The 19,505-nt window shown below is 37.9% G+C and overlaps 1 protein-coding gene across 1 annotated transcript; it reads right to left on the bottom strand.

The window, feature by feature from the left end:
• Nucleotides 1-491: 491 nt before the first annotated feature.
• Psmc6 (proteasome 26S subunit, ATPase 6) lies at nucleotides 492-17,942 on the bottom strand. Its single transcript, XM_034498445.2, has 14 exons — nucleotides 17,800-17,942; nucleotides 16,830-16,909; nucleotides 16,713-16,752; nucleotides 16,038-16,090; nucleotides 13,167-13,234; nucleotides 12,849-12,963; nucleotides 10,440-10,527; nucleotides 7,172-7,233; nucleotides 6,968-7,091; nucleotides 6,532-6,593; nucleotides 4,154-4,274; nucleotides 3,950-4,030; nucleotides 2,723-2,794; nucleotides 492-983 (listed from the first exon to the last, which is right to left on the bottom strand). The coding sequence occupies exons 1-14, from the start codon at nucleotides 17,924-17,926 to the stop codon at nucleotides 865-867; spliced, it is 1,212 nt and encodes a 403-aa protein (XP_034354336.2). The 5' UTR covers nucleotides 17,927-17,942; the 3' UTR covers nucleotides 492-864.
• Nucleotides 17,943-19,505: the final 1,563 nt, after the last annotated feature.

The following is a 19,505-nucleotide window of genomic DNA, read 5'->3' on the forward strand; positions in this document are numbered from 1 at the left end:
ATTTAACATTCCATAGAGTAGACACTCTCAGCCTGGTATTTACCCAAAGATATTTATAGAATCCATTGGTGGACCTAGAAAATAATAGACACCTAGAAATCACATAGATGCAAAATTATATGTCCATGAACAGACTTTTCCTAGATCTAGACCTCAAAAGGGAATTATTTTTTCACATAAACCAAATTAACTATATTACATCCAGTCATAATCTTTAAAAAGTTAAAATTATATTGTTACATATTAACCAAATATGTAACAATAGGTAATTTCTTGGAAGACACAAGTGCATGTATATACTCCATACCCACACTCTATGATATATACAAGAAGACAATTTTGTGGACTCTGTGAGTACTGTTTAAAAATAAAATTCAAAGCCCTATTTTAATTTTCAATTTCATCCAGGCTCTCAAATCATATACAAATCATATACTATATTGATCCAAAAGGACTAGAATAAATGTGCTCTTAGAAAAGACAAGAATATATATAGGACAAGTTAAACAGATTTTATTGCTTTTTTTTTAGGACGAGGAAAACAAAATATAAAATAAGTCATAAGAAATGCTCTCCTCTACTATCTCAAACCATTTTGAATGTTGTACAAAAAGCTCACAAAGCAAATACAAAGAGCTTCAGTGTGTCTTTCGTAGTCTGCTGCAGTAAATGCAACATTAACAAACATACAACTTTCTTCTGTACCAATTTTAAAAGAATTACTGAATTACATACTATTATGTTGCTTATACATGTTTATTCACTTTTAATGAGCTCATTGCCAATACATACATTATTTTCCTTAACTTTATTTTTACATTAAGCAAATGTCTGTCATGCAGCCACCAAACACCTTATAGTAAATTACACAGGTTTATAGTCCAGTTTCGACTCTAGCTTCTTGGAGTCAGCCACTTTTCTGACTGCTTTCATGAAGTCTTCCTGAACTACAAAATCATGATCGGCACGAATTGCAAACATACCTGTGGAAAATGAAACAAATTGCTGCTTATAGTATGTGAAATGCAGTTCAATCAGTAAGAAAACTAAGCTGGGAACAGTAGCACATACCTATAAATACCTCAGCACTTAGCAGACTGCAACTGGAGGACTGCAAGTTTAAGATCACCCTAACATGTCAAGGCCTGATCTCAGAAGAAAAGGTGAAAGAAAACTAAGTAATCTTATCTCTATGGAGGAAATGTGAAGAGGTATTTATTTACTACTTCTGAGCCAGTAGTGCTTCTTCATACATTTTCATAAGTAGAGCGAGCATTATTTTTGAAATGAAGCAGATAACACAATTATCTGAACATTTAAATCTGGACTGTGTAGTACTTAATAAAACTAATATTCATCTAATAAAAATACTGGTAGTATTAAGTGGTAGTACTTAATAAAAACACCTGAAACTATCAAGACCTATACATTCTTGGCTGAAGTTTCTTAATACCATATACAACAACTGCCCAAAAGAACAAAATATTTGGGCTAGGCTATTCATCCACCTAGTGGAACAGGTAAGATGTTTGCTTAATATATGCAAGGTCTTGGGTTTTATCTCCAGCATTGCAAAACTAAATGACCAACTTCTAGGAACTTTAATAATGATTACCTGTCACTAAGCAAGGCTTAAGGTTGGGAATATAGCTGTCAGTGGAATGTCGCCTAAATTATAAACACTGGTTCAATCATCTGTACCGTGTGCTACAAGGCTATAATCCTAGTCCTTGGGAGGGAGAGGCAGGATAATCACTATACACTGTATATTTCAAAAAGTTAGAAAAAAAAGGATTTTAGGTGTTTTCACAGTGAAGAGATGGTTACATGTTTGAGAAGACAGGTAAGTTTAATCTGATCTAAGTATTATATAATATATCCATGTATACAAATATATGGTTCCCATTAATGTGCGATTTCCTTCAAAGGTTTTCAATGTGAGAAAAAAAAGCACTTATCAAAATATGACAGCATCAGCCTTTAAAATCTCAGCACTGCTTTTTGACTTTAGCTTTTCCCAAAAGTCATCCTTGATAATAATGTGGTCTGATAATGTGATAAATTACCCTAGATATTTCAAGTCATGTTAGCTGACTTATTAACAATGAAATAGTAATTACAAAGACTACTGCAGACATGCCTTGGGTCTGAATATTCTGAATAAAAACTAAATGACTTCAGCTAGGCAGTGTTTCAAAGTCATTTGTTACCAAAAATAAAACTAGCATCATGAAAATCAAAACTGTATTTAAAAACTTCATTTTAAACAAATTCCAGGACCTCAGACTTTTAGAGCAAATCTTTGAAATACTGGTCCCATGGAACTGGTCCACTTTAGTTCTAGCCACAGTGTACCAAATAGTCGTGCAATCTGTTTCCCACAACATGCTTGTGGGCATTAGAAAGTCCTTTAGAGATCACATCTCCAAGAGCTGACTTCAATGGGGGATCAGGGAGGGTAGCTGGTCAGTCAGTGTTCTAGGCTTGCATGTTCAGCCATACAACCCTCAAAGGCATTCTGTATGTTTCCCTGAGGTCCCTTACAAGAAATCAAAGTCAACTACCACAGTGGTGCATCCTCCCTTGTGTTGTTTAGCTCTACTTCTTGAGATCAAGTCTCAAATGCAAACCAAAAGGCAGAAATCCTGACAAAGTGCAGTTCTGCTTCTGGATAAGCTTAGAGCATTGTTACTGATGGTAAAAATAAACTTTTTATTCTTACCTGCCTCAGTACAAACATTTCTCAGGTCTGCCCCATTAAAGCCATCTGAAAGCTTTACAATTGCTTCATAATCTGTTTAGAAAAAAAATAACAGAAATCAACAAGATAATAAAAAAGATTCAATATTGATTTTTGTCCATAGAAAAAATTTAAATGGAGTAGTTCATTTTGAATTTGAACAGCATTACCCGTGCTACTATTTTACAACATTAACCAACTAAACTCTCTACAAAGTAAACTGAAAATCAGGGAGACATACTTTTGAATTTTTAACCAAAAATGTCATCAAAATTTGGAGGTGCCTGCTTTTAAGCTGTAAAAAACACCGAAGTAAATGCAAAGCTGTGACTCATTAAACCTGTTGCACACCTGTAATCAATCAACCCTAAGCTTCCCTTAGTACACAAGTCAAAAAGCATTTTGTGTAAAAGGAGAAAAAAATAAAGCCTGCTTTATAGGCTTTCTGTCCTTTCAAAACTACTTCACTCTACTGTTGTGATGGGAAGGCAGCCATAATAGTATGCAAATGAATGATACAGATGAGCAACTACAAAACTCTCTTACAAAAGGAAACAGCAACGTAGAACTCAACTATAAGTCATGTTTTGCTACAGTTCAGCCCCTTACTTACACTTGCACTTTATAATATTTTAAATTTTCATTTTAAACTTATTTATCTTTTTATTTTAGGTCTTTTTTGAGACAGGCTTCTCTGTGTAGCTCTGGCTGTACTGGAACTCTGTAGACTAGGCTGGCTGATAACTCAAAGATCTGCCTGTCTCTGTTTCTTGAGTGTAGGCGCTACCACTTCCTAGCTAAACATATTTATTTTTATGTGTCTGGGTGTTTTACCTGTATCTTTGTATGTGCACCACCCTCTGAGGCCAGAAGAAGGTGCTGGATCTCTTTGGACTAGAGATACAGTTGGTTGTGAACCATCATGCAGGTGCTGGGAAATAAACCCACGACCTCTGGGAAAGCAGCCAGAGCTCTTAACTACTGAGCCATCTCTCCAGCACACAAATGTAACTATTTTATATTTTTTCTGCTGCCCTCCGATTTGTAACAATACTTCCGATCTTCATACTTAATTCTTCTGAGAAAACAAAGAAATTCAGAAGACTCCATAAACTCCTAGGCTACCTGGGAACCTGTAGGCAGCAGCATCCTGTTGTGCTGTACTTTATTTACCCGACGAACACTTGAATAAACACTCTACTTCCTTACCTATTTCACCATGCTTTGTAATAGGGCCTGCGTGGATTTTCAATATATCTAATCTTGCTTGTTCATTTGGTAAATCGATATCTGAAAATAGAAATAAATTATTTTGTACTCCAGATGATAGTTTAAATAGAGTGTAATGAGGTTGGGTAAAAAGAAAAAATTGACAGAGAAAACAGAGCAGATAAAGAAAAGAGAGTAACTCACGTATTTTTCTATCTAATCTTCCTGGGCGCAGCAAAGCAGGATCCAGTGTATCCGGTCTGTTTGTAGCCATGATCATTTTAACTCTATGCAGAGTATCAAATCCATCCATTTGATTTAGTAACTAAATAAAAAATTAGAGACAAAACTTTACCAAACATGTGCATGTTTATGCACTTATACACGAAGTTTAATGAAATAAAATTATTAAAAGAAAACTAGCTGACTAATGATGTCTGCTAGTTGATATGACCAGTTATATGAATACACTAATAACTGTGTTGCTTTAAAATACCTCTTATAGTTTTGGCTTTTGCTTTAAGACAGGGTCTCATGTGCCCTAGGCTATGTTCTTAACTACTGAGACATCTCTCCTGCCCCTTGTTTGTTTTTTTAATGTTCATTGGTGTTTTGTCTGTATGTATATCTGTGTGAGGGTGCCACAAGCCCTGGAACTGGAGTTAGAGACAGCTGTTAACTGTCATGTGGGTGCTGGGAACTGAACCTGGGTTCTTTGGAAGAGTATCCACTGCTCTTAACCACTGAGCTATCTCTCCAGCCACAAGACTATATTTTAAGCTTAAAATACTGTATATAGAGACAGTCCTAGTTTCCATTTGCAGCAAATGGGATTTTGCACTATGCACCCTCTTCACTTCATCACCAATCTGTTCCATCATTAAAACTAGTTTACTCTACCAGGGTCAGACTCCATCATGAACTAGGGGCTGAGAGTAGAGGGGAGACTGGAATCTTCTGGATAGGAGATACCCTGCAGTCATGACCTCACAGTGGCTGTGATTACCTTCCCAAGATCAAGGCAGGCAATAATTCCCACACAATTGGTGGGCTTATGAGGAGTTACTGATTGATGACTGCAGGGAACGAAGCAATTTTTCTTCAAGGGTATGGCCCTTAGCAGTTTGCCAGTTCAAGTAGAAAACACTAACTGGACTCAGTGAATTGCTAAAAAGAAAGACCATCAAGGTGGAATGGTATTGGGGTTGTTAGTGAGGGTGAGGAGGTGGAGTAGATGTGAATACACACTGTATGTATGCATGCATGTATGTATTTAAGAAACTGTCAAAGAATAAAAAATATTTAAAAATTCTACTTTAGCTGTTCATAGTTTTAGTAATAAAGCTCAAGGAGTAGTTTTCAGAGCAGCCACAAACATAATACAACTCATTTACTGCTGAAAATCTTAATATGTTACTTATACCTTCACCAAACCAGACCAAACGCTTAACAATATAATTTATACATCTGAATAGCTGATCTATTAAAAAAAAAAAAAAAAACAAACTATAGAATAGTACAACTTTACCAAATAGAATTTTATATCTCTCTTTTTTAGTATCCATTTTTCTCACTTTACCTCTTTATATGAAAACATTAAAACTATACATTTAGCCAGGCAGTGGTGGTGCACGCCTTTAATCCCAGCACTTGGGAGGCAGAGGCAGGCGAACTTCTGAGTTCTAGGCCAGCCTGGTCCACAGAGTGAGTTCCAGGACAGCCAGGGCTACACGGAGAAACCCTGTTTCTAAAAACCAAACAAAAATAAAACCCCTACACATTTAGATTAAACCATATGCTTTAATTCACATTTACAGTATTTAAATCAGTTTAAACATAACATATTCTTCTTACTCATCATTTCTTTATGGTGAAAACACTGTATTCTCACAGTCCTGAAATATACATATGATTTTTACAGAGGTGCCCTGGTTCCTGACAGACAATATATTGCTTGTTCCTGTCTATCTGGTATCCACTGATCAACCTTTTCCTGTCTTCTCCTGTTCTTTAGTAACTTCCTTCTTCTCTGTATGTGTGTAGATACATACATGTGTGTGTATGTATATGTGGGGTCCTTCTGGAGGCTACCAGCAGAAGGACATTGTTGTACTCAGCCTCTCTGCCTTACTTCCTGGAGATGGAGTCTCTCACTGAACCTGAAGCTCCATTGGCAATAAGCAAGTCTAAGCTTGCTTAATAAGCTACCGGTCAGACAGGAGGTTCTTTCAGGTTTGTAAACAACTTCTAACAAAAAGCGTTTAAGATAAAATTGAAAAGGTTTTGTTCTTACCTATAACATCTATTTCATCTCTACCCTCACTATGTTGGCACAACTGGCAAGCAAAGTTTTTACATGAGTGCTAGGACTTTACCTCAGCCCATCATACTTGCAAAGCAATCACTCTCACCCACTGAGCCATCTTCCCAAACTACACACTTATCATTTTTCTTACTAGGGATTATGGTACAGGAATGTGTTCATTCCTGGAAACATTTCATACACTTTCACCTACAAATATGCAATATTTAGTTTTTTATTAATAAGTGTTTCTTTATAAATTCTCTTTACCAAATATTACCTCCATTAAAGTTCTCTGAATCTCTCTGTCAGCTGATGTTCCCTCAGAAAACCGACGGCCACCTAAAGTAATAAATTTGGAAATATATAGACATTATTCTTTTGTTCTGTGCCCACCATTTAATAAAACAGAATGTAATAGTAGCTGGTGTTAAAAATACTAAGTAAAACTTAAATAGTAAGAGTTATACTGAGTTAGAAATGATTTTGGAATACTTCTCATTCTGTAATGCTCAAGGTTATTCACTAAAACCAGTCATGCTCTCTAACCTCTGAAGAGTCCTATTCAGGCAGGTGGTCCTCTGAGGATGCCCACTCATAGTGCTACCTACTTCAGACAAGTCATAGCTACTGGTCAGACAGGAGGTTCTTTCAGGTTTGTAAACAACTTCTAACAAAAAGCATTTAAGATAAAATTGAAAAGGTTTTGTTCTTACCAATAGCATCAATTTCATCCATAAAAATGATGCATGGCTGGTGGTCCCTGGCATAATTAAACATTTCTCTAATCAAACGAGCACTTTCACCAATGTACTTGTCTACAATAGAACTAGATACAACCTGTTTAAAAGAAAAATAGTAATAAAATTAGATAAATCTAATAAATTTCATTTAAAAAATATAAAAGAATTTCCCCTTACCTTTAGGAAGTTGCAGTCCAGCTGGCTGGCAACAGCTCGTGCCAAGAGTGTTTTCCCAGTGCCTAGAAATATGAAATGAGGTTGGGTTGAAAGCAGAACCATTTTTAAAAGCCTTTCAACAACTCTTGGAGCTGGGGAGATGGCTCAGTACTTAAGATGATTGCTGCTCTTCCCAAGGACAAGAGTTCAGTCAGTGTACCTCTTAAAGCATCTTAAAATCACCTGTAACTCCGGTTACAGGTGACCGGACACCCGCTTCTGGCCTCTATGGGCACCCACCCACATATGGCATTCATCTGCACAGATACACAAAAGCACATGGCCAATACCACAATCATATCAGTAGTGAATTCTCTAAAACTGAAGCTAAACTCTACATAGAATTTTTATTTAAAATTCTAAAGTAATTTACTTGCAATATTAACTTTAATATTTAACTTAGGGTTGGAGAGATGGCTCAGTGGTTAAGAGCACTTACTGCTCTTCAAGGGATTCAGAGTTCAATTCCCAGCAACCACATGATGGCTCACAACCATCTGTAATAGGATCTGAAGCCCTTTTCTGGTGTGTCTGAAGACAGCAACAATGTATCCAAATATATAAAAATAAATAAATCTTTTTAAAAAATTTAACTTTAAATATCCCTCCTAAAATTTTTTTTTTAGCTTAAATACCCCTCCAGATTTAAATTGGCGAATAACTATAACATTAAAAATGTGACATTGGTACATGTATACACTGTAGAATGATTAAACTGTGATAATTAACAAATCTATTAACTCATGTTTATTACTTTGTGGTGAAAACCAAATCTTCTTTTATCAATTGGAAATACTTAATACACCAACAGCTAACTTTTTAGTGTTTTTTTCTGTGAACTCAACCCATCCCTCTTCCCTCAGGCCCTCTTAAACAAATCATTCTCTATAAGTTCAACTTTCTAAAATCCCCCACACAAGTGAGATCATGTGGTATCTGTCTTTGTGTGCCTGCTCACTTCACTTAGTATCATCACTGCAAGATTTATCCATGTCGACACAAATGACAGAGTTACTTCTTTGTGAAGACTCAACCGTATTCTACTTTGGACGCTGTAGTAGCATTACAATAAACATGGAGGTGCCAACATCTCTTTAACATACTAATTTCAGCTGCCTTGCACACATACATACACACACACACACACCCTCAATTGCTAAGGTATATAGTACTTTCATTTTTAATTTTCTGAAGAACCTCATACTGTTTTCTAAAATGGCTGCATCAATTTACATTCCTATCAGCAATATAAGTTTCTCATCTCTCCATCTTTGCCAATGCCTGGTTTCATTACATTGATTCACTCTTTTCTTGGTAATAGCCATTCTAACAGGTTTGAGACAGTATCTCATCTTGCAATTTTAAGCATAATGAATACAAAACTTTAGAAATAAATAAAAAGTTACTCTTACAATATGGGCTATGCACATAGAACAGGTCTTTTTAAAAATTATTTATGTATTTTATGTATATAGGTGTTTTGCCTACATGTACACCTGTACCCCAGAAGAGGATATTGGATCTCCTGGGACTATAGTTATGCATGGTTGTGAGCCACTGTGCGAGCGCTGCGAATTGAACTCATGAACTCTGGAAGAGGAGCCAGTGCTCTCAACTGCTGAGCCATCTCTCCAGCTCCTGAACAGATCCTTTACATGTATATGGTATCTTTAGCACCAATCATTAGTTATTTGAAAACTAGAGGGCCAGTGAATTATGCAATTCCCTTAAATATTGATATTTTTCACTATAAAATATTCAAAATCATCTACTGGTATTACTATCCATCTCATCACTAAATCTTCTAGAATTAACATACTAAAGCTGTCAAATCCACTGGGTCTGGTAAACATTTTTCAAAAGTTCTAATTTTCAGGCTGGAGAGATAGCTCAGCAATTAATAACTGTTCTTCCAGAGGACCCAGGTTCAATTCCTCACAACCATCTGTAACTCTAGTATTAAGAAATCTGACACTCTCTTCTGGCCTCTTTGGACACCAAGTATGTACGTGGCACACAGACACACATGTAGGTATGTCAACTTGATACAAGCTAGAGTCATTTGATAAGGAACCTCAATTTAGAAAATCTCCCCAACTGGGCAAGCCTGTGGTACATTTTCTTAATTAGTGATTGATGTGGGAGGGTCTAGCTTGTTACTGGAGGTACCAGTCTTGGTCCAGTGGTCCTAAGTGTTATAAGAAGGCCGGCTAAGTTAACCATAATGGGAAAGCCAGTAAGTAGCACACCTCCATGGCCTCTATCAGCTCCTGCCTTCAGATTCCTGCCCTGTTTGAGTTCCTTCCTTGACTTTCCTCGACAACAGAGTATAACATGAGAGCCAAAAGCTGAAATAAACCCTTTCTTCTCTGAGTTGATCATGGTCAATAGAAACCCTAAGACACACATATTCATAAAAATAAGTTGTTTTTAAAAGTTCTAATTTTACTTGCTATCTCAAATTTTATGACTATTAACAGTCTGTACTACTTATTTCACTTGTTCTAGAAAAACTATAAGCTAAATAACCAATTGCCAGACTAAATAACCAATTATCTAATCACCAGAAAGCAACAATCTGAGTCACCACAGACTGCAAACCGTCCTTTCAAGTAAAAACTATTCCATGTAAAGCCTCCCCCTCAAATTGCTACATGAGTGCTTAGCCTGAACACACTATACTTTTCAATTGTACAGAAGTACTTTCTGTACTTTTTTCCATTTCATCACAAAAACACATTTCTTGAGAATGAAATTTTAATAAAATTTATTATTTTTATCCCTTTACTAGCAACATTCAAAGTGAAACTGGCATTTCTGCTGACACTTGTAAGTATGTGGTGGTCAAGAACAGTGAGTACCAGCATTGGTGATGCCAGTGGTGAGCAGCTTTACCACAATGTCTCTGTACCATCAATAGATGTCAACACAAGGAAAGACTCAAATAATACGTTAGTTTGATGCCAGTGGTTCTGATCTTGCAGCTCCATCAGAGTGTCTCAGGAGCATCCGTTTCTATGAAATGAGCTTTAAGGACTATGGTATATAGAATTACATGGACTGGGACAAGGCACAGAAGAACTCCACATGCCTGACGGAAGAGCAGATACCAGCCTTTACTCTCAATAGAGTGGAGATTGGAATTACCTATATTAAATTCCTGTATTACTATTTTTTAATTCCTTTATCTACTCCTTTTCTGAAGGGGCAGAGATAATTTGATACCAACCTGGCGGTCCATATAGCAAACAGCCTTTTGGAGGTATTATTCCTACACGCTGGAATAATTCTGGATTTGTAAGAGGTAATTCTATTACCTGGAAAAGAAGTTGTATGTTTCTTAGGCAGTAAAAAATTGTAATATATTTTAAAACATTTAAAGTCTAATAATACCATGTTATAATCTATGAGAGAACTACACTTTCATGCTGTACAAAATGACTTAAATATTGTTTTTATTTCAGATGGAAATCTCTTAAAACCAAAAATTAAAAAATAGTGGCTGTTTTTAGCAAGCTACATATTAGATTGTATACATGTATATACTTTGTAAAAATGTATTAGAATTATATATTAAAAAATCTGTACATTTATGTCAGGTACATATTTCACCTTGATAAAAATTACAGTATAAAGCAACAGAGAAGTTGGGCCAGTGGCATACATCTGCAATCCATGCTACTTGGGAGGCCAGTGCAGGATGACAGGAAGCTCTGGAAGATGTGTCTCAAAAGACAAAGTGAAAAAGAACGAGTGCAGCTCAGGGGTGGAGCACTTGCCTGGCATGTGAAGTCCTAAGTTGAATTCCCAGGATTACAAAATAATCATAATCAGCAAAGAATAAAAGGATCTATAATAATTTACAGAATACAATGCAAAATAGTCACAAAACAAGCAATGTTTCTGACATCATAATTGGTTACTATCACAAAAGACATAAAATTTCCTCTGTTGGCAGTATGTCACAGCCTTAAAAAAAAGGTTCTTTTATTTTTTACTCTAATTCAGAGGATTAAAAAAGAAGGAAGAAAGGGATGGCCATGTACTCGGTTGGTAGAGTGCGTGCCTCACCTACCATGCCCAAGCCTGGGGTCTATCTCCAGCACAGCTGAGAGTGTGGCAATGAGTGCTCACAACCTGCAGCACAGGGAGGGGAGAGTGCAGGAGGATCATAAGTTCAAAGTAACTTTCAGATGTGCAATGAATTTAAGGCCTGAGGTATATGAGGAGAAGAAGAAAAGAAGGAAGAAGAGAAGAGGAGGAAGAGGGAGAGGATCCGGTTATCCAATTTATTTACAGTACCAATGACTTGAAATAGCATCTGTTTGATAGCTATAAAGCCATAAAGCATGATTAGTATAAGCAAAAGTGTGAAAAAACCAAAACCAACATTCTAAAATATCCGAGGATAAAGTGTGTGGTGTGTGTCTGTGTACCCTATTCTTTGGCAGATAGGATACAGCCAAGCACTGTGGGAGGCAAGTTTCATGAAAACATTTCCTTTTCCTTCTCTTACCCTCTCACTAACTTGAACTCAGTATATACTTTTATTTCATAATCAGGCCAGTGCTTCTTTTTTATTGCCAAGAAAAATTTGGTTTTCATATTGCCTGGAAGGCTTGTGCTCTACTCCAATCTTCAAACCACTCAGAGACCAATTTCCTTTAAAATTTTTAAAAATGTATTACTCTGTGTACAAATACATGTATGTGTCCCTATGGGTCTGTGTGCACACGCATGTGCTAATGCACTTGTGGGTGATGAGGAGGAGCGTGTGTACCACGGCACAATTGTGGGTGACACAAGACAACTTTTTGGAGTCAGTTCTTCTGTCCTCTTTTACCTGTGTCCCAGGGATCCAACCCAGTCTACGTGGCAAACATTTTTACTGACTAAGCCATCTTAATAGCCCAAGGAGTGTGTACTTTAACAACGGTTTCAAAAGTTTAATGAGCTGAAGTCTAAGAATTATGAACCACCATGAACTACCCATCCAAGAACTACTCCCAACTCCTCTCATTCATTCCGAAATACTTAGACTCAGGAAAAATAAACCAGTAAGACAGTGTAACTTCCCAGGTTATAAGACAAGGCAATCCTAATCTAATTCATCACTTGAAAGCTTATAAACTTCTATAGCCAGTATTCTAAAGAACTAGTTTGAAAAAAAATAAAAATACTTAGGGTCAAGGTAACACAGTTTTTATTGAACTGAGATGTTAACATCACTAAGTTTAGGAAAACCATATAGCATGTTGCCCAGTGTGCAACTAATTGACCTTAGCACACTGAAGACAGTTGGAACTTTAAGTAGCAAAGGCATTAGATACCAATATATCTTCACTTTCTCTTACATTCTTCTTTGACCACAAAAAAGTGATTTTCCTAACACCAAACATCTCCAAAATAACAAGCAGCAGTAATCCTTACAGCTAGAAATTCACTGCTATTCTCAGCAGAGTTACAAATGTCTAGTAAGTAGAAGGCACTATTGAGGCAAAAACAAAACAAAACACCAACTGTACAGTAGTAACAACAACAACAAAAACCCTAAAATGTAATTTTACACCCTGTTTCTCCCTTCAGACATCCTAAAACAACAGGGCAATAGTCTGAGATCAGAGAATACAACACCCACCTCTCTTAATTCCCGAATCTGTTCTGACAGGCCTCCAATCTCAGAATAAGATACATTTCCAGGATCCTCATGAGACATGTTGTAAACCAATGGATCCACCTCTCTTGGCAGATATCTAGGAAGAAAAAAATCAGAAACTTTTCTTTCAAAAGATTTCCTCTTAGCTTGTAGATTATGCAAGCACCTATAAGTTCCTTCTAAAGACATTAAACTTAATAGGTAAGAAGTAGTAAAATCTTTGATGATTTCACAAATCCTGTACTTTAGAAAACATCCCCACTTGCAAATGGAATGTAAACTAAACAATGAGGAACCCACCTCATTATGGTTAGTGTGGTCATATCCAAAGCAACTCTGGTTCCTGGCTTCAGCTTACTTTTATCAAGCTGGTTTCATAAAACAAAAGATATTACACAAACATTTAAAAAGGGAAACACTACTTTAACAAGAGCCTAATATTCAGAAGCCATATACATTTTTATACTACATATAAGACACAAATATCACATTATAAACTCCCTGTCAATAGAACTAAAAAAAAAAATTCCTTAGTGAATATTTTAGGGAAAAAGAAAAGAAAAAATGGTTTGCAAGTATATCTATAAAATACACTTTGAACATCTTCTAGAAGGAAAAATGCATATATACATGATCCTAAGAGATACAGAAACAGGTCTCTTTTTTAAAAGATTTCTATTAACGTACTGAGGAATGCAAGCCTGTGGTGCTACTGCACATTTAATCCAGCACTTCGGAGTCAGAGACAGACAGATCTCTTAAGTTTAAGACCAGCCAGGTCTACAATATGAATTCCAGGATAGTCCTTGTACACAATAGTCCTCATACTGAGCACATCATGTTAGATAATTACTGTACACTTAAGCATGTTGACTTCCTTGGTTACAATTGGATAGTCTATTCTATAGACACACTGAATATATACTGAAAATCTCACTCGTCAGAAATAAAAAGTTGCATTCCAACAGTTTCAAAAAATTGTTTGCCACTCTATTTTTAGAATTTTAACTACTTTGTACAGGACTCTACAATGAACTACAAATTTAGGAGATTGTGCTCACTAAAACAGAAATGATCTAGAAAGTTACTGATAACAACACTCATGAGATAAATCGAAACTGTTGTCAGACCAAGAGTGGGTTTTCTTTGGAAAGGTTTTTGGTGCCCAAGCTCAGGGGCAAAGCATTTTTAGAAACAAAACTGTAATTACGTAAGGGCTGTATGAGGGTGGTTGCATTGGTGTGGGATTTGGAGTTATTATTAACATTTGCTTCCTTTGCAAGGCCCACCAGTTATCTTCCAGACACTACATTATACATTTGGACCATGGTCAAAATCATGGACAGTCCTAGAAGCATCATCAAGGTGATGTGGATGCTGGGGATGAAGGCTGAGAAATAGCTGGGCAGGCACAAAATAACACTGGGAGAGGATGGTGTTACCTTAGTCATTTCAAAATGAAGTAAGGGGTAAGGAAACTGCTCAGTGCTGTTTTCAAGAGGGAAGATGTAAGCTCCTATCTCTCTCATTTCTATAAAAAGCCAGGCATGGCTACTGGTGCCTATTAGTCTAACATTGGTAGGTGGGAATAGGCAGATCCCAAGATCACTGGCCAGCTAGCCTAGCCAAGACTTCCAGTTCTATGAGACCCTGTCCCAAAGCAATAATACAGAGATTGATGTCCTGCTCTAGCCTTCCTATAGGTGCATTACACAATCACATGCATGCACCCCCACACACACACACGTGTAAAAATAGTCAAAACACTAAATTTAATGGATTAAACATTTTTAAAAAGACCTTTATAAGCAAAGTACTTGAAGAGATAAATCAATAGAAGCTCTTTCAAAACAGTATCTTAGAAATGCCAAATTCTAAGCCGGGCAGTGGTGGCCCACGCCTTTAATCCCAGCACTTGGGAGGCAGACAGGCGGATTTCTGAGTTCAAGGCCAGCCTGATCTACAGAGTAAGTTCCAGGACAGCCAGGGCTACACAGAGAAACCCTGTCTCAGAGAGAGGGAAAAAAAAAAAAAAAAAAAAAAAAAAAAGCCAAATTTTGGCACTCAGAGGGCCTTGAAAGGAATGCAAGAGCTGATTAAAACATAATAAAAATCCATTTCATTGCTAGGGACTGAACCCAGGGTGTCTCATATGCTTGTCATGTATTTTGCTACTGAGCTACATCCCCAACCCTAGGCCTGTAATACTTTCTACATCTTTATTTATATGTATATGGGTGTTTTGCCAGCATGTATGCTGTGTTACCAGGCAGGTGGCTATGGAGACACCAGATCCCTTAGGAATGGAGTTACAGATGATTGTGAGCCCTTGTGTGAATGCTGGGAATCGAACCCAGGTCCTCTGAAAGAACTCCCCATGCTTTTAACTACTGAGGCACTCTCCAGCTCCTAGGCTTGTAGTATTCAATTAGAAAAATATCCAATTATATGCTGAAATCCTAAGATTAACTTTAGCTGTAATGTTAAATATTATTCTAGAGTCACATTATATCAATGTTTTAAAACCTGAAAATGGCAAAAACTTGGACTAGCACTCAGGAGGCTGAGGTACCAGTATTGTTAGCTTAAAGCCACTATAGGCTACATAGCAAGATCTAGTTGCAAAAAACAAAACCAACAATGAAAACTTAAACTCAGTATAACAAATACTCCCAGAAAAGTCCTTCAGTAAATGCTTAAGACACTTCCTAAAGAACAGAATGGTATATAAATTGCAGATGCTACTGAATCATTCTAAACTACTCACTGACATTGTAAAGTCTGCAAAACAAAATTCAGGGGCATTTTAATTTGCCTATTCTGGTCTAAATGACTAAAAAATTAACTACTGCAGAGTCTGTAAGTAACACTTTTGAATGTTTAAATGTAAAACATGGATAATTGATGCCCTCTTCAAGAAAGATATCATACTAAACCATTTTTTTTTTCTAGTTCTAAAATGATTTGATTTCTAAGTACAGATCTCTAACCAGGACAATGTGAAGCAGTAGGGACTAAGAAATTCCACACTTTGCTAGTCCTTTGCTGTGTCTGAACAAAGCACTCTTGGGAGTATGGGCACAACGCCTCACCTGCCCACCTCAAGAATTAAATAATGTACATAGAAGTGTTTTTCTCATTTACAAAGCCTATACAAATGGAAAACATTACCTGCCGACGACAACCTACGACATATCTTGGTCCATTTGTTGCTTTAACAATGACTAGAAGAACGAATTGAAAAACAAAGTTAGAAAACAAATACATCTACAGTGAGTGCAGTTTTATTTCTGACCTCCAAGAACAGTAAATACAAAATTTAGCTTATATAAAAGACAAACTTGTCACTAGAATACTTGGCACTTCAGGGCTATCCTGATAGCTTATGAAATAAAGGCACTTACACCCAAGCCCATTGATCTGACTAAGGTCAATCACTGGATCCAATCTTATATGGTAGAAGGAGAAAACCAACTCCCACAAATTTTCCTTTGATCTCCACAGGTGTGCTGTAGCACATGTACAGGCATCCACACACATATACACATGTGTGTATGGGGATGGACACGGACACACACACACACACACACACACACGAATAAATGCAGTAAGAATTAAAATACCCTTCCATAATGGCACACATGCCTAAAATCCTGGCACTGGAAAGCAAAGGTAGGTAGATCTCTTGTGAGTTCAAGGCCAGCCTAGTCTACACAGGAAGCTGCATCCAGAGCTACATAGTAGTTAGTACCTGGCCTCAAAAATCAAAATAAAACAGGCATTTCAAAAGTTGGGAAGGAACTGGGGCTTTTGTTTTTTAACAAATTAGTAAGTTAATCCACTTACATTTTTCTTCTGTTAACTGTTTAAGCACTTCACCTACAATCTGAAAGAGATAAAAGGTGCATTACCTTTTGCCAATAGCTTAAAAATGGCAAAATACTTTCAAACTTTATTACTTACCTGTCCAACACTTTGTAGTGCCTTCAGATCATTTTCAGACTTTTCATACTGCTTGGTAAGTTCTTTTAATTGCTCCCTTACTGAAATAATAAAAATTTAACATTTTAAATTAAACAATAACTGCGTTAAGATTTTTACTTAGGTCTCTTTTACCTTATGTAGGTTTCATACCCACTGTATCAAACCACAAAGAAAGATTTTGCAGTTTGTAATGGATAGGTAGCATGTCTTAAAAGGAAATGTAACAGAAAAATTATCATATATCTATTTTCTTGGTACAAAATATTTTTAAGTTACAGTCTTAACAGATAGTGACATCCTGCCACCTTCAGATTTGCTACAAAACTAAATGACAATCTGTGAATCAGGCCTCCCATAGCTACACTAGATCACCTGGCTTACTCTCTGGTTGTCAATACTAAATAAAGTCAACCAACGCAATTCCTCACCGAATCATAGGTTCTGGCATTCTCTCATATAATTAAATAACACAGGATTTTCAAAACGCAAATGCTCAGGGTGTACAGAAAACTTGGTACGAGGAAAGACGAGAAAGGCTATTACAACCACTGGGCCCTTTCCACTCCAAGTACAAGCCGCCTCAGTGAGTCCAAGTCCCGCTGGCGCTTCTTCGACTCAAGCGTCCTCCGGTTCCCGGTTCCCGAGACCCCCAACCTTCCTTGCACTCAGGATATATCGCCAGCCCACTTGTTCCTCACTCCTCTAATCCTCTCCTTCCCTTCCATCTCGGAATCGTGGCTGCTCCCTAAGCCACCGGACTGGGACTGGGGCCATACCCACGGCCGAGGCGGTGCTGCACCCCAGCGCGGGGCGGGATGACAAAGCGCCTCGTCCCTGGACTCAGGCCTTCCCAAGCCGGGCGCTCTGTTTTCGGGCTCAGCCGAAGCCTCCGCTCTAGCAGAGACGGAAGCCGGTCCAGGAACTAGAGAGTGTGTCAAGGCTCACTCACACTCCTTAAGACGGCCGTCAATCTCCTTGTGCTCGAGCAGCTTCTTGCGGTAGTCCTGAAGCGCCTTATCTCTAGGGTCCGCCATGATGAGAAGCCGTCGCTCATAGGGGATGCCGGGAAGGGCCATGGCAGCCCGGGCGGGGGAGGGGGCGGGGCGAGGGGGCAGAGGCGGCCTGGGGCGGGATCGTGGCTGGCCCCGCCCCTTCCGTCTGGCCCGCCTTTCAACCCAGTGCCTAAATCTGTATCTTGAATCACCTAGAGCGGCAGAAAGCCTTAAAAGCGCTGAAGATGGTCTCCGGTCACACTGTCCCCTTCAGGCCAAAGTAAGTAATGACTGCTCAATATTAAGTCACTGCTTTCCTAGAATGTCAAAGGATCTGTAATAAACTGAAAAGGAAGAAGAAATGACAAACATTGTTTTATGTATGAATACACTGTAGTTGTCTTTAGACACACCAGAAGAGGGCATCGGATCCCATTACAGATGGTTGTGACCCACCATGTGGTTGATGGGAATTGAACTTAGGACCTCTGAAAGAGCAATCAGTGCTCTTAACCGCTGAGCTATCTATCTCTCCATCCCAGATTTTTTTTTTTTTTTTTTTTGAGACTTGTAACTCAGGCTGCCTTGGCACTCACTATGCAGCTTGAACTCTGGTCCCCTTATTTCCTAGTGTAATTACCGGCATACATTGAACATTGAGTATGTGCTGTGTGGAAATCGAATCTACGATCTCCTGCATGCTAGGCAAGTGCTTTCCCAACTGAGTTACATTTCCAGATTCAGCCTTTTTCTTTCCCAAATAATTTACCCTTTGAGCTGTCGCTCTAGGCTCAGTGACTGTGTTCTTTTAAATTGTTATTGACAGGCTGGGAGTGTAACTTTGGTAGAGTATTTGCCTGGCACACAGAAGGCCCTGAGTTTAACCCCCAGCACCCTAAAACTAAATGAATACACTCCACAAACACACAGAGATCTTGCGGACGAGCCGGAAGCTCACATAACCAGTGAATCACTTTCCGGCCCCAAGGTGCAGCCTTTTGATATCAACTACATGAGCAGAAGCAGGAAATAAAGTACTGACCTGCTTGTAATCTAATAAGGAAATTAAAAATGATGTGGATAGGGGCCAGAGAGATGATGGTTCAGTGGGCAAAGGCGCGCTTGTCATGGAAGTCAGGTGACCTGAATTGGATTCATGGAACCACTTAAAGCTGGCATGAGGTCCACATGTACAGATGCATAGAACAATAATAAATCATGAAAATGTCTTAATGTAGTAAGTGCTACAGTTGAAATAAAAGGATATTATGGGATATGAAAGAGAATAAATTTTGAAGACATTTGAGATCAGAAGGTGGCCCACTATGCCACCACATGGAGAGCCTTCTGAACAGATTAAACAGCAAATGCATGATTCTGAGGTAGAGAAGAGTTTGGCTCACTTCTGTCAGGGAAAGGAGGCCAGCAGAACTGGAAGGAAATGGGTTAGCAAAGTAGGACACAAGATAAAGTTTCTGCAGCGACCAAGGTAGGAACTTTGAAGTCTGCTAGGACCATCTCAGGTCTCTGTGATCGAGGGGTGGTGATGTCTGGATGTCTTTATAAAATCAGCATAATTGTACATATTTATAAAGGTTGTCATGGGTATTAAGTAGGCAACATAACTAAAGATGTTGATCCAAAATAGGGCATATGGTAATTG

Source organism: Arvicanthis niloticus, chromosome 3 (genome assembly GCF_011762505.2).
Source record: "Arvicanthis niloticus isolate mArvNil1 chromosome 3, mArvNil1.pat.X, whole genome shotgun sequence".
NCBI lineage: Eukaryota > Metazoa > Chordata > Mammalia > Rodentia > Muridae > Arvicanthis > Arvicanthis niloticus.

Excerpts from the sequence above, each read along its gene's own strand:
- Psmc6 (XM_034498445.2), bottom strand. The coding sequence starts at position 17,926 with ATGGCCCTTCCCGGCATCCCCTATGAGCGACGGCTTCTCATCATGGCG. Across the intron at positions 7,234-10,439 it reads TTTGCTATATGGACCGCCAG|GCACTGGGAAAACACTCTTG; the intron begins GTTGGTATCAAA and ends TCATATTTCTAG. Across the intron at positions 6,594-6,967 it reads GGATGAAATTGATGCTATTG|GTGGCCGTCGGTTTTCTGAG; the intron begins GTAAGAACAAAA and ends TTATTACTTTAG.